General features: G+C 35.5%; 1 protein-coding gene across 4 annotated transcripts in view; it reads right to left on the bottom strand.

The window, feature by feature from the left end:
- The window catches only part of Col12a1 (collagen type XII alpha 1 chain), a 124,160-nt gene that overhangs the window by 102,143 nt on the left and 7,905 nt on the right, over nt 1–14,112 (bottom strand). For 3 of the 4 annotated variants that reach the window (XM_004660403.2, XM_045161056.1, XM_045161055.1), the window contains exons 3-10: nt 10,718–10,834; nt 8,276–8,419; nt 7,433–7,492; nt 5,145–5,408; nt 4,810–4,974; nt 4,032–4,205; nt 1,722–2,012; nt 937–1,539 (exon numbers count right to left, since the gene is read on the bottom strand). The exons of the other annotated variant lie outside the window; for it this stretch is intronic. In XM_004660403.2, the coding sequence (XP_004660460.1) occupies nt 937–1,539; nt 1,722–2,012; nt 4,032–4,205; nt 4,810–4,974; nt 5,145–5,408; nt 7,433–7,492; nt 8,276–8,419; nt 10,718–10,834 (1,818 nt within the window). The remainder of the gene's footprint in view (nt 1–936; nt 1,540–1,721; nt 2,013–4,031; nt 4,206–4,809; nt 4,975–5,144; nt 5,409–7,432; nt 7,493–8,275; nt 8,420–10,717; nt 10,835–14,112) is intronic. 4 annotated transcript variants of the gene reach the window in all.

Raw genomic sequence — 14,112 nt, 5'->3', positions numbered from 1 at the left:
TGGAGGAAAGGTGCATGAAGATGATGGAGGAAAGATGGATGAAGGTGATGGATGAGAAATGCATGAATATGATGGAGGAAAGATGGATTAAGGTGATGGAGGAAAGATTCATGAATATGATGGAGGAAAGATGGATGAAGGTGATGGAGGAAAGTTGCATGAAAATGATGTAGGAAAGATGGATGAAGATGGAGGAAAGATGCATGAAGATGATGGAGGAAAAATGGATGAAGGTGATGGAGGAAAGATGGATGAAAGATAGATAAAGATGATGGAGGAAAGACAGATTAAGATGATGAAGGAAAATGCATAAAGATGATGAGGGAAAGGAGATGCATTATAAAAATCCAAGTATCCACACTGTTTCAGTCACCTTTGGTTCTAAGAGCTTAGCTTAGTATCCACACAGAGTATACACTCTATAATTGTTGACTGACTATGATAGTTGATTGTGATAAAGCTGGTTCCTGGAGTTCCTTTAGGAAGTAGAAACAATGACATCTCATGCCTCTTATGAGTCAGCAGCATTTTCACTACAGTGAAATGATGCCTGCACATGAGAATGTCTGATCTAAAAACTAAATAAACTAAGTAAATAGTTACTTTTTCCTGAATATAAATAACTGAAGGGTGCTGAAGGCATAGCTTAGAGGTGAAAAGTGCTTGCTTTCAAAGCTTGTTGGCCTGGGTTCAGTTCCACCCAACCCACATACAGCCAGACACACACAGTGCACACAGTGGTGCATATATCTGGAATTCATTTGCAGTGGCAACAGGCCCTGGTATGGCCTCTCTCTCCCTCTCTCTACCTCTTATTACTACTAAGTAAAATTAATTTTAAAATAAAAATAATTAAAGAAATATACTAAAAACAATTTTAGAACTAGAAAGTATTGTTCATGAAGATATTACTTTTCATTTACAAAGTCAACCAACCTTTTTTCTTTATAGCTGCCAGTTCTTGCTCAATTCTGAGGCATATTGACTGTGTGAGTTCAAAAGATATCCTCTGAAAAGCATCAAAATCCTCCACTGTGAATACATGGGTCTCAGCAGGAGGAGAGGCAATGGCCTCCAATTCTGAGCGAACAGCATCCTTTACACCAACTGCAAAGATTTCAACATCTGAATTTCTCAGTTTGATGGCAGGATCTCTGAAAGCATCCGATGATTTCCCATCAGTGATAAGAATCATGACCTTTGGTACATTGCTTCTGGAACCTTTGTTAGGCACAAATATTTTCTCTCTGACATAAGTCATTGCTTTGCCTGTGTTCGTGGATCCCCCTCTGTATGGGAAGGTGTTTATTGCTTTAATTATGTCTTCGACTCTGTTAAATTCTTTCAAAGTGAATTCAGTATGGGGATCTCTGCTGTACTGAACAAGACTTATCTGTACCCTGTTTGGCGAAATCTCAAAACTTTTTGCAAGAACTTCCAAAAAGGCTCTAACTTTCACAAAGTTTGCAATTCCAATGCTATAGGATCCATCAACCAAAAATACAATATCAGCTTTTATGTCCACACCACGTGAGCATTCTGTAAAAAGAAAGTCCATTAAGCTTCAATAAATATGAATTTATAATTAAAATAGCAACATCATGCTTTTTTCAAGAAAACAATTGCAAATATTTTGCTTACAACAACATCTGAAGCAATAAGCCATACTATCAAATGGACCTTCACGTATTTCAGTCCCAGTGACAGAACTGCAAACTTACCCACTTGAACTTTCATTGGCTGAGTCTTCTCCATCACTGAGACAGGCTCACTGGATGTCAGTCCTTTCATGGCAGAAACACTGATCTGGTATTCTGTGTCTGCTGAGAGGTCACGAACATTGAGTGTGGTTGTCTGAGGTCCCACACTCAGAGCATGCTGACGGCTTCCTGCAGCCATTGGTACAAGGAGAATTTTATACCCAGTCACAGGGCTAGGAGATGGATCCCAGCTTAGTTTAATGTATTTAGATGAGACTTCTGTGGCAACCAGATTTGAAGGAGGCTCAATAGCTAAAAAGTAACAAGTAGACATGATGACAATGAGTAACCTGGCCAGTCATTAAGTTGGAACCTTCTATTCTCATTCAAATAAATGACAACTGTACCTAAAAGAGTTGTCTCATTCCACCTATATCTAACAAGCCAACAGTGGCTACTGCTAGTTAGTATGATGAAAAGTTTAGGGAAAAAGAAAACCCTTGAAAGAAGCTAATGAGAGTAAGCCTAATTCTTCTCTATAACCATGATTTTTATTCTTTTTTTTTTTTTTTTTGGTTTTTCGAGGTAGGGTCTCACTCTGGCTCAAGCTGACCTGGAATTCACTACGTAGTCTCAGGGTGGCCTCGAACTCACGGCGATCCTCCTACCTCTGCCTCCCAAGTGCTGGGATTAAAGGCGTGTGCCACCACGCCCAGCTTTATGATTTTTATTCTTGCAAGAAGTGGACAGAAAAATGGCACAAACTTATCTATTACCACTTAAAGAAGGCAACTGGATATAGTACATGAAAGTGTTGTTTACATGAGGAATGAAACTGCAGATGTGCAATCTGAAAGTTTGACCAAACTTTCTGCCTGATACAGAAGAAGTATGAGGATCAGAATTTCAAACCAGTGGAAGAGGAAAGACCCTGAGGAAAAATTCAAAAGCCTGTGGTGTGGCCATCCCTGCCCATATAGAAGACCTCAAACAGTAGCACAACAAAAGCTTCCCCTGGGGCTGGGAAGATGGCTCAGTGGTTAAAGGCACATTCCTGCAAAGCTGCCAGCATTAAGTTCAAGTCCCCAAGCCACCCACATAAGCCAGACACAGAAAGTGGCCCAAGTATCTGGAGTTGGTTTGCAGCAACAAGAGGTCCTGACACACATGCATAAGCATGCAAGTAAATAAGTATTAAAAATTAAAAATAAAAATGTTTTGCCTAACCTTGGCATACATACAACTGTACCCCAGTGAAGAACTGACATATGTATAGTAGATAGTAGAGAGGTATTCCAAGGGAAATAGCAGTGGGGGGGGGAGTGGATTTTAGGATATAAAGAAATAAAAAACTATTAGTAGTGAAATTTTTAAAAAAGATCCGGAACCTATGAACTGCTGAGAAGTTCTAGGCAATTAGAGACTATTAGTATTGTCAAGGCACTCAGTTTGGAAATTAAAGGGTTTATATGATTGAATATGTAGACTTAGAACTTATCATTATTTGCTTGTTGATTCCTACACTAGGAGAAGAACAATTACAGGAAAGTATCAGGGCTTTGAATCACAACTATCAGTGCCCAAATCACACTTCTGAAAAGATATTTTGAAATGTCTCCTTTTTCTTCCATGCACTTAGAATAAACAGCTGACAAAAATGGGAAAACTTTCCAGATGTGGGGTGTCAAATTGACTGACCTTTGCAATAGTCTCAAGAGATTTGAAAATTTTAAGCAGCAAAAAATAATGGAAACTCTTTGTCCTTGGTTAGTTAATAGCAATAATGTTATTATTTTATGTTGTACAATGCTAAAATGAATGTTTCTCCACCCTGCCAATGTATAAATCAAAATACAAAATAAGTAAAAGAAGAGACTGACTATGGAGAGACAACATGGACAAAAGAGACTTTTAAAAAGCCCTGCCCCCCAACAAATGTTTAAGAACTCCACAATGAAATATTTATTGAATTATTTGCTGGAAAACGAATCATTGTAAATGACATTAATAAGTCAACTTCTTAAAAATGGATAAATCGGGCTGGAGAGATTGCTTAGTGGTCAAGCACTTGGCTGTGAAGCACAAGGGGACCACACATCTGAAGTTTGTTTGCAGTGGCTGGAGGCCCTGGTGCACCCATTCTCTCTCTCTATCTGCCTCTTCCTCTCTCTGTCTGGCTGTCACTCTCAAACAAATAACTTTTTTAAAAAATGGATAATTCTTAGAGGATATATTTAAACAGATATTTCTATTTCTAGGATATCTATATTGCGACAAATACTATGGAAAATGGAGAGAGCTAACACATGGGATAATTGGGCAAGCACTCACCTTCTTCCCCACTAACTAGTTCACCCAGTTGCTCATCAACACCTGAGCACACCTGGGAGATGATCTCATTCTGAATGTCCACAATTGCATCAAAATTGGCCACATTGAAAACATGGTTCAGTGAAGGTGTGGAGGCAATTTGTTTGAGTTCCTTTGCATCCGCAGCTTTAATGCCTAAAGGGACATGAATATTGCAGTGGGTAGAGTGCCAACTTGACGACGTTCTTTGCTTTCTCAATCATTTTAATACTATGTTTAAATCCTTATTAAGTCACAGTCTAGAGGTTGCCTTAACTCATAATGAACATGCAACTGTTCAAATGACAAAGGCTTTTGTAATTTCACATAAAGTGACCAGCCAAAGAGAAAAATGAATGGTTGCTAAACTCTCACTGCCACATTTGTCTCTGCCATCTGTGAAGATAATACATTTTATTCCAAAGTCCTGAATGAGCTGGAACCCTCTAAATTCTTCAAGTATTATGTAACGCAGAAAATGATTTAATGATAATACAAGGAAGATCTTTATTAGAATCACTGGCCCAGTGTTCTTTAACAAGTAGAGAACTGGCAAAACATATGAATATCACCTCACTTAATGCACATGCTAAGAGTTTTATGAGGTAAATAGATAAGCAGAATTTTTATTCAAAGACATTTTGGCTCATCACTACACTATAAAATATATAAGGAATTCTCACAGCATCCATACCTTAGAAATCAATCTTTTATCTTTTCAAGCATTAAGTGTATTGAATGGCTAGCAAAACCAACTTACCCAAGGAGAAAATTTCAACTCCAATATTCCGAAGCTCTCGTGCTGGAATTTCTACTTCGTCCTGGGATTTCCCATCCGTAATAATAATTGCCACTTTAGGAAATCCAGCTCTTGCCCCAGCAGATTCAGTAAAAGTATTCTTAACTAAGTATTCAATGGCATCCCCTAAAGGGGAAAGGAACATGTTCATTAGCTCTACACTCAACTTTGCCAAAGTCAAGGGCTATGTGATTCATTCCAAAAGTACTTCATGTATAAAAATTGAGGGTTCTTAATTTCTTTCCATAACAGACATTTCACTTATTTTAAATAACAGCATAATCTGTAAAACACACCTGTCATTGTGTTGCCACCTTTATATGGGATTTTTTTAATTGCTGCAAGAAGCTCATCTCTTTGGTAGTACCGGTTCAAGTTAAATTCCGTCCTGGTATCAGAGCTGTATTGAACAACTCCCACCCTTGTCTTCTCCTCCCCAGTGTCAAAAGCAGACACAAGAGCAGCAATGAAGTCTAAAATGTACTTGAAGTTATTTCTTCCCACACTCCAGGAGCCATCCACCAGGAAAACTAAGTCAGTCCAGGCACTGACAGAGCACTCTGAAATACATATGATATGTTTGAATGATTGAGTAAATCCATCTTTTTAAAAAAATGAGCTGACATTACAAAAAATGTTGTCTACTAAATCATTCTACTCATTAGAAATCTCTATTTGCATGCACAAAATAATATCAAATTTTATCATCATATATAGAAGCATTTTGAATGCCTTCATCAAGATGCATTTGTGGAATTACATGTTTTTAAATTACTATATAAGAGGCCAGGTGTGGTGACACATGCCTTTAATCCCAGCACTTGAGAGGCAGAAGTAGGAGGACTGATCTGAGTTCAAGGCCACCCTAAGATCACATAGTAAATTTAGGTTAGACTGGGCTAGAGCGAAACCCTACCTTGAAAAAATAAAAAAAGAACTTTTTTTAAATTGCTATGTTGTGACCCCAATGAGGAGAGCCCCTTCAGAAGGAGGGCAGGGATGAGGGGAGGGATGGTACCAATATGTGTTGTTTCTATATTAAGTGTGTCTAAAACTAATAAAAAATGCTATATAAGAGAGTATCTGCAGAAAGAAATAGATAATTCCAAGAGAATACAATCCAAGTATTTGTACTTTTAACCTGTTTTTCTAAACCATATCTTTATTCTTCTCTCCATTAAAAATTACTATGACATCTGGGATACATACAAAAGAAATGTCAAGAAAATGTTCTTATTGGCAACAGAGAAATATAGAATAATTGCTGTGGTATTCAAGAAAATGCAGTTGAGTTTAAGAAAAGAACAAGTTTTTCCAATATTCTATAAGATTTTTAAATATAAATGTATCCAGTTTTTAGTAGGGATATTTACAGGGTTAATAGCTTCTGATACAAATGAAAATATGCATAAAATCATACAAAAGTCACCAAAATATCTTGTCTTTACTATTAATATTCTCACATTTGAGTATATTGTTAGAATAAGACCTCCAATGCTACACAAAAAGGGAGAAATAATAATTTTAACTCAAAGTGAAAACTCCATGTGGAATCCTTAAAGAACTAAAATACTTTTACAACTGAATATGTCATCTTTCCTTCTGTCTGTAAAGGAGGGTGCAGGTTAATTTTCATGAGTCTGTATTTGTAAGACAACACTGAGTAGATTTTCTGAAGATGTTTTTTCCTTGCAGTTAGTTGGTAGATAATAAAAGAAGTATTTGGCTAAGAAGAGCAGGAAAGGGTCCTGGAAAATTTTGCAAGCTAATACAATTACAATGAAAATACAAGTTGCATGCTTAAATAATTTTTGCACACTATTTAACAGGCCAACTTCTGTACATTAAAATTCATATTTAACACAATACTTTGATTTATAATAAATATTGATGGCATTGTAACTGCCAACTATAAACACTTCAGATTCATAGACACTTGGTGAATCATAAACAAGGACCTGCAGGGAATAGTTCCAGATAAAGAGACTTTCTTATTTATAATCTTTTTATTATCTTTCTGAGTGATAAATCTAACTTACAAAGTGGCAAAATCAGAAGTACAAGAAACTCCTTAACAGTCCATCCTAGTATGCCAACAAGACAACATCAAAGAAAGAGATAAATATCAAAACCTGGACTAACTAAAATTGTTTTCATCTGATTACAGATATACCAAATTCTTGGAGATTTATTGCAGAGACCCTGGAAAGGGATGGAAAGACTGACATCATCACTGGAGAGGCTTTAAATGCCCTGAAGATAAGTTTACTACACAGTTGACTTAGAAATGCATTTTTATGGTGCCAAATAGTTTCAAATACTGAAGACATTTCTCTAGCCTGTCATTTCCCAAAGACTTGTCAGTACCATCTGCTGTCTTAGAATGAAAACTGACTAGAGGGTCAGAACTTAGGAGTTATAACTAATCAGTCATGCAGTTCTCTTACATTCTCTGTATGTCTTCTAGAGAAAACTTATAGAAACCAATATAGGGAATAGGATCAGGCATTGTATATAATTAGAACATCTACTGTACTTTACATTTATGATTTCTTCAAGGCCAAGCAAAAGTATAAACACTCACTTTGTATCTCTGTTTTTCCAGGTTTCTTCTCCCCTGGCTTTGTGGGGCCTCCTGTTTGAACTGAATCAAAGTTACATTATTACCAAAGGAAATGACACCAAACAAATAGTTCATAAAATCAGAAGAAATGTATTATTCTTTGATATTGTATTTCAAATGTTTGGTTATATCCAGCTAATCAGATTTCCAAATATGAATTCCCTTGCAAGGAGCTAGGGAGATCAGTCAGTGCTGATAAAATGCTTGCTGCAGAAGCATGGGGACCTGAGTTCAGTTCCCCAGCACCCATGTAAAATGCCAGACATGGTGGCATGTGCCAGTAATCCCAGTGCTGAGGAGGTAAGGTCACTGGCTAGCTAGTCTCATCAAATTATCAAATTGGTAATATTCAATGAGAGATTCTGCCTCAAAGAAAAAAGTGGAGAGCAACCGGGAAGACCCCTAGCATCAGCCTCTGGCCTACACACACACATACACACACACACACACACATGCTTTATGCCCACACATATATAAATATATAAATTGCATACATATACATACACATGAAAAAATGAATTTCCTGGCAAATAAATTATTTTAGTAATATTGCAGAGATATTTCCAAGACTTTATTTCCTTGAAATTTTAATATTTAAATAATTTTCATTAAGAACATTTCTCATGGAGACCAAAGTGTAAAACTAGGAATAAATTATCCATATCCACTAATAACTAGGATCAAAGAAAGAATAATTAGTTCTGATATAAATTAACTATATAAAAAAACTTAAATCTAGAGCTAAAAAATCATCTGCAAAATAGGAAATATATAGAAGTACATAAAATTTGTACATGCACTTACTTGTTAATTGGCCTATAACTGGTACACTTTCTTCTACTTCATCATATGAAGTTATAGTCACCACATACTCTATTTCAGGTATAAGATCTGATAATAAAGTTTCAGTGGTACTAGCTGCAAGGGTAAATTCTTTAGTGGGCCCGTCTGGAAATATAAAAAAGGAAAAAATTGAGAACAAGACCTTTGTTCCACAATGACACAACCAATATGTTACAATTCCCAAATTTACCTCAGATCTGAAATGTTTAATATATGCACTGTTTGAGGACATCCAAACATTATTTTTAACTTTAAAAAAAACTAAGACCTTGTATTCTAGAAATTCAATAAATGTGCTGACATTGCCTTTATTTAGCAACTGTAGTCAATCCTCTTAAGGGCTCAAAATTCTACTAAATTAATGTATGCCACAATATCAAACCAAACACTCTCATTGTTTTTGAAGATTAACAGTAAATAACAAAAATATAAATTAGATATAAAAAGAACATAATTTAACTTTACATTATATGTTGCATGAGAGTAGAGAGAGAAAGAAGGAATGGAATTAGAATCCAACTACTGAGAGCAGTTTGTATGGAAATAATGTCTTCCATATTCAAATAAGTGCATACCCTAATGAGTAATAATGATCTTTTGAACTGACTTAGTTAGGTATCACACATTTCAAGATACAGTTCACTGAGTGTTTACTTCTATCATGACAAAGTACTTCCCTCCAGGCTCTATTAATCCTCAGCTCAATCCAAAAAACCCAGGAGTAGGCTGGAGAGATGGTTTAGCGGTTAAGGCATTTGCCTGCAAAGCCAAAAAGACTTCTGTTCAATTCCCCAGGACCCGCATTAGCCAGATGCACATGTCTGGAGCTCATTTGCAGTGGCTGGAGGCTCTGGTGTGCCCATTCTCTCTCTCTCTCTCTGCCTCTTTCTCTATCTCTCTCAAATAAATAAATAATTTTTTAAGTTTAAAAAGAAACCCAGAAGCTCCTGTGACTAAATGTCTGTTAATGTTTTAATTATAATAAATTCTTATAAGACATAGCCAGAAAAGGTAGCATATATAACACAATCCTAAGAAAAACTCTTGGTTTACACATGACACATGTGAAACCAAGAAGACATCAAGACATTGATGACCCACTGGGCTGGGTACTCCTGGTGCCAGCTTTATGAACATTAGAAGCCAATAATTTTCAATCTTGATTAACTGTAACCTATTTGAATTGTTTTTGCAATATGCTTTGGAATAAATGAATTCATTCAATGTAAATATTTTTGAAGAAAATAAAGATTCAAAGAGGAAAAAATAAATCATTTACTCTTTCAATTCTTAGAATATATTTAAAAAAGAAAGCTCCCTGATGAGTAAGCATTTTAAACCACTGCTATTCTTAAAGCTTAAAGATAAGTAAATACAGCTCTCATGCTCAGCAGTATTGACATTATCATTTTTACTCTCAGTCAATGAAGACTGCATACCACTTAGACAATGAAAGTGGTTGTTTTCCCGTTCCATTAAGAACAAAAAGTGAAACAATAGAGATTGGCTCTCCACACTTTAGTAGCATTGCTACCTCTTTAGATAGCACATTAAAATTACCTAAACAAGCTTTGCTTTGCTTTGCTTTGCTTTGATTTGATTTGTTTTGATTTGATTTGATTTGATTTGATTTTCAAGGATCTACAGAATCCCTCTAGCCAAGTTAATTCACGTTTAATATCATTGTCACTCAACATTATCCCTAAAGTTTCTTGAGTCTTAAAATATGTAGGACACTGGACAAAACCTAACAAGTTACTCTATCACTTGGTACGTTAAATATAGAAAATAGGGCTGGAAAGATGACTTAGCAGTTAAGCGCTTGCCTGTGGATCCTAAGGACCCTGGTTCAAGGCTTGATTCCCCAGGACCCATGTAAGCCAAATGCACAAGGGGCCACACACATCTGGGATTCGTTTGCAGTGGCTGGAGGCCCTGGCATGCCCATTTATCCTCTCTCTCTCTCTCTCTCTCTCTCTCTTTCTCTCTTTCTCCTTCCCTCCCTCTCTCCCTCTCGCTCTCTCAAATAAATTAATAAAAATTTTAAAAAACAACTTAAAAAGATAGAAAATATTAAGTGCTTTAAGAAGAAAGTCAAGTAATTAGAATACTATTTTATAAAATCAAAGACCGCAAGCAATATTCAGACCATGTATGTCACTTTTTAATAAGAGAAGCTTAGCACAGCAAACCATGTTGATAAAGTCCACCACCACAAAAACAGCAGTTGTACTGGGATAGAAATCTGTAGCCCTTATTCCACAAAATACCTGGTGACATTGGCCAAAGCCCTCTGACTTGATAACTTGTGCCTTCCTCATGATGAGTTGGGAGGTTAGTAGGACAGTGAATTGTATCATCTTGGAAGTCTCTGTCCTAAAACCCCAACATGTTGACATTTACCTGTTGTAGAGTCCACTGTTATTTTATAACCCACAATTGGATCAGCTGGTCTCTCCCATGACATATGAACAGTATTTTCATCTATAATTTTAAAATTCAAGTCGGAAGGTGGGTCAACTGTAAAGAAGAGAGTTGATGTCAGTTACACTTTTCATTGTCACAAAATGGGATATGATTAATGAAGAATTATGTTGAGCAAAGCTTACTAAAGTTGTCTTTGCATAAATTTGTTTCCAACAAATATAAAAGATATCTTGTTGGATAAGAATAAAATTAAAAGCTGACAAGATGTGACAAAGCATGAGGAAGCATACATATTATAGGAGACAGCACACAACGCTTGATTCTTGAGTTGCTAGGTCATTCAAGAATGGCAGCAAAATCAAGCATAATAGAAACATATCTGGATACAAGTACAATGAAGTCACATGAAATAACCACATATGCAAACAATTCACATAACAATTAAAGGAAATTCAATACATGCTGAGTGCATTTTGAACAAGCATGCCAATTACAACCTGCTTACAACCACAGAAGTTAATTCAGAACACTGATATAATACTTTTATTTATGTGGGAAGAAATCAATGATAATTTTGGTTCATTCTCTGCATTGTTGCCTTTTTATTAATTATTGTTTGATAAATCTCAATATTTGATAGTGGTTTAAAATGTATAATAGGAAGAACTCATGGGAAATTAGATGTGTTTCACAAGGAAATATACATTTAAATGTATATTTGAATTAATATATAAACAAATATTGAAAATGAGATATTAATAATTTATAAGTATATAAGGAGATATAAATGCTCATAAACTAATATTTTGCCTGTTTACACCAACTTGTTGTGCTTCTATGGTGTAAACCAACACTGTTATTTCCTTTGTAGCAGGTCTATTCCATACTAGAAATAGCATTTTAAGATAAAATGCCAGTATGGCCTTTTACAAAACAATGGTTAATTATGGAAAGAAGACATCAATGTCTATTTATGGACAATTATTTACAGAACTTGAAGAAAACAGTGAGGAAAGATCAGCAACTGAAAGACATGACTGCATATAAAAACTTGGAGAAGTCGATGACACGAATAACTGAAGAGAAAGCACAGTTTACATACAAAACCGTACAGCATCATGCATGTGTCAACGAAATGTTGCCTTGTTTTTAGTTCCCCACAGTGAACAAAAGCTTCCATGTACAATAGTCACTACACAAAGACGTATCCAAAATATTTTATAATGATATTCTCCCTACAATGTTCATGCTTCCTCATGTGGCATGTGCTGACTCACTGTCAGTGCATGGCTGAAGCATTCAGAATGATCTCCCTCAACCAAGTCAACAAAGAAGAGGGCTTCTAGCCACACTCCTAGTGAAAGGTTTTAGTCTGCAAGTATTCCTTAAAATTCCTGTGAATTTTAAGAGATTATCATCTCCTTCTTGATTCTTCTAAAGGTCAATTGAAATGCAATAATAGCTCTGAGACTCTAGTCAAAATTTAATCAGGATTAATGATTTATGTAACATTAACACAGCACATTTTAAAGAAAATAAAACAAGTCAAGCAAAGAATTGCTTTAATGAATTGTTACTTCTAACTATAGGAGATGGTTTTAATTTTATTGGACACACTAGTGTAAGAATAAATGTTATTTTTTAACTATCCATACACAGGCAGTGACTGTATTATTAATCTACAGGCATACTTTAATTATTCAACATTCCTGTCTGTAATGACATTGTAAGGTTTAGCTGAAGTCAGCACTCATTATAACTAGCATGCAACAGATGTCAATAGGCCAATAGGAATTAAGAATATCATTATAAAATATTGTTCCACTAGCAATGGCTCAGGACAAATTTAATGCAAAGGCAGACACAATTGGCCTGAGCATGCTTTTTTTTTAAAAAAAAAATGAGTACATGGAAAATAGTACCACCAACCTTGGAAGGAAATTGGCCTGAAGCAGCGGACACTAGGTTAAAGCTGCTGCAGGCAGGTCAGCAGCGGCCCACCTTGTTGATATCCAAATGACCAGGATTCCAGATAGACTGAAAAATTGACTGTGAGGAAAAGTCTTTAATAATTTAGAGGATTTTAAGATGCTCATAGAAACCCAGATGTGGTACTTGGGATTCAGAAGCAGCAAAGCATGACCAACCTCATGTGAAGCATAAAGTTTAATCTGCCTTTCTTGGTACAACTTTTCAGGATTGCCGTTCAACATCTAGTTGAGCGTTCTTTTATGAAAATATAAAGTAGGCATGAGTGTGTGACCCAAATAGAAATCAATATAAAATATGTTTTTGTTAATTTTGAAAATCTTTTACATTAAAATAATTCACAACCATCATTGTCAGAAGCAAGGTATTCCCCAAAACAAGGCTGCTACCAGGCAACTCAGAAAAACAACTGCTGTCCACAGATAGCCATGGCTCATAGAATGGGAATCTGAACAAAGAGAAATGTAATTGAAATTATAAATAACAATTTGATATAGATTCAAAACCTCTGTGTACTAAACTGGGGATGGTGGCACATGCAGCACTTGGGAGGTAGAGGTAGGAGGACTGCTGTGAGTTGGAGGCCAGCCTGAGACTATGCAGTGAAGTCCAAGTCAGCCTAGAGTGAGACTCTACCTCAAGAAACAAATAAATAAATAAAGTTTTTAAAACTTTGAGTACTGATGGAGAAGATACAATAATTTTAAGTATTTGTGATTATTAGTTAAATTTCATACTTATGAATAATATTTTTGTTATAAAAAATGACAATGAGATTTCTATTACCCAAACTGGCAGGATTTAGGACATTGTAGGAATATCATATTATGTTGATGTGCTCTATATAATAAGCAGAGACATAGGCCTTATTATCCCTGTTTTATAAATAAAACTGGAGAAATGTGCAGCTAACAAATGACAATAATTTTATCCTATGGTCTGTCCCTTCCACATTAGATTAAGTGTAAAAGGAAGAAATATTTTATCAAAAACTAACTTTAAAACCCAACATTTATGTGAGTGCTAAAATATGAACATACATACTTTCCTGCTCTATAAAAAGCCATTCTTAGAAGAATCAATGATACCTGGTCAGTAGTAAATATGTGGTATGTAAACCTCCCCCATTCAGATATAGGTAGAATTTGACATATTAAATATATATATGCATATATATACACATATATATGATTATATATATATTATTCAAGTAATTTTAAAGCTAGTGTGTCATCATGATATAAAGAAAAATAGTTATTTCCATTTAGGCACCCAACAGGAATCTCTATCCAAGAATTTACTAGTCATACAGAAATGAGCACACTTGTGGGTAGATGAATGGATGACAGAGAGGATACTGTTTCAATGACTATATAAAATAT

This window comes from Jaculus jaculus, chromosome 10 (genome assembly GCF_020740685.1).
Source record: "Jaculus jaculus isolate mJacJac1 chromosome 10, mJacJac1.mat.Y.cur, whole genome shotgun sequence".
Classification (NCBI taxonomy): Eukaryota; Metazoa; Chordata; class Mammalia; order Rodentia; family Dipodidae; genus Jaculus; species Jaculus jaculus.
This window is presented reverse-complemented; position numbering and strand designations above follow the sequence as displayed.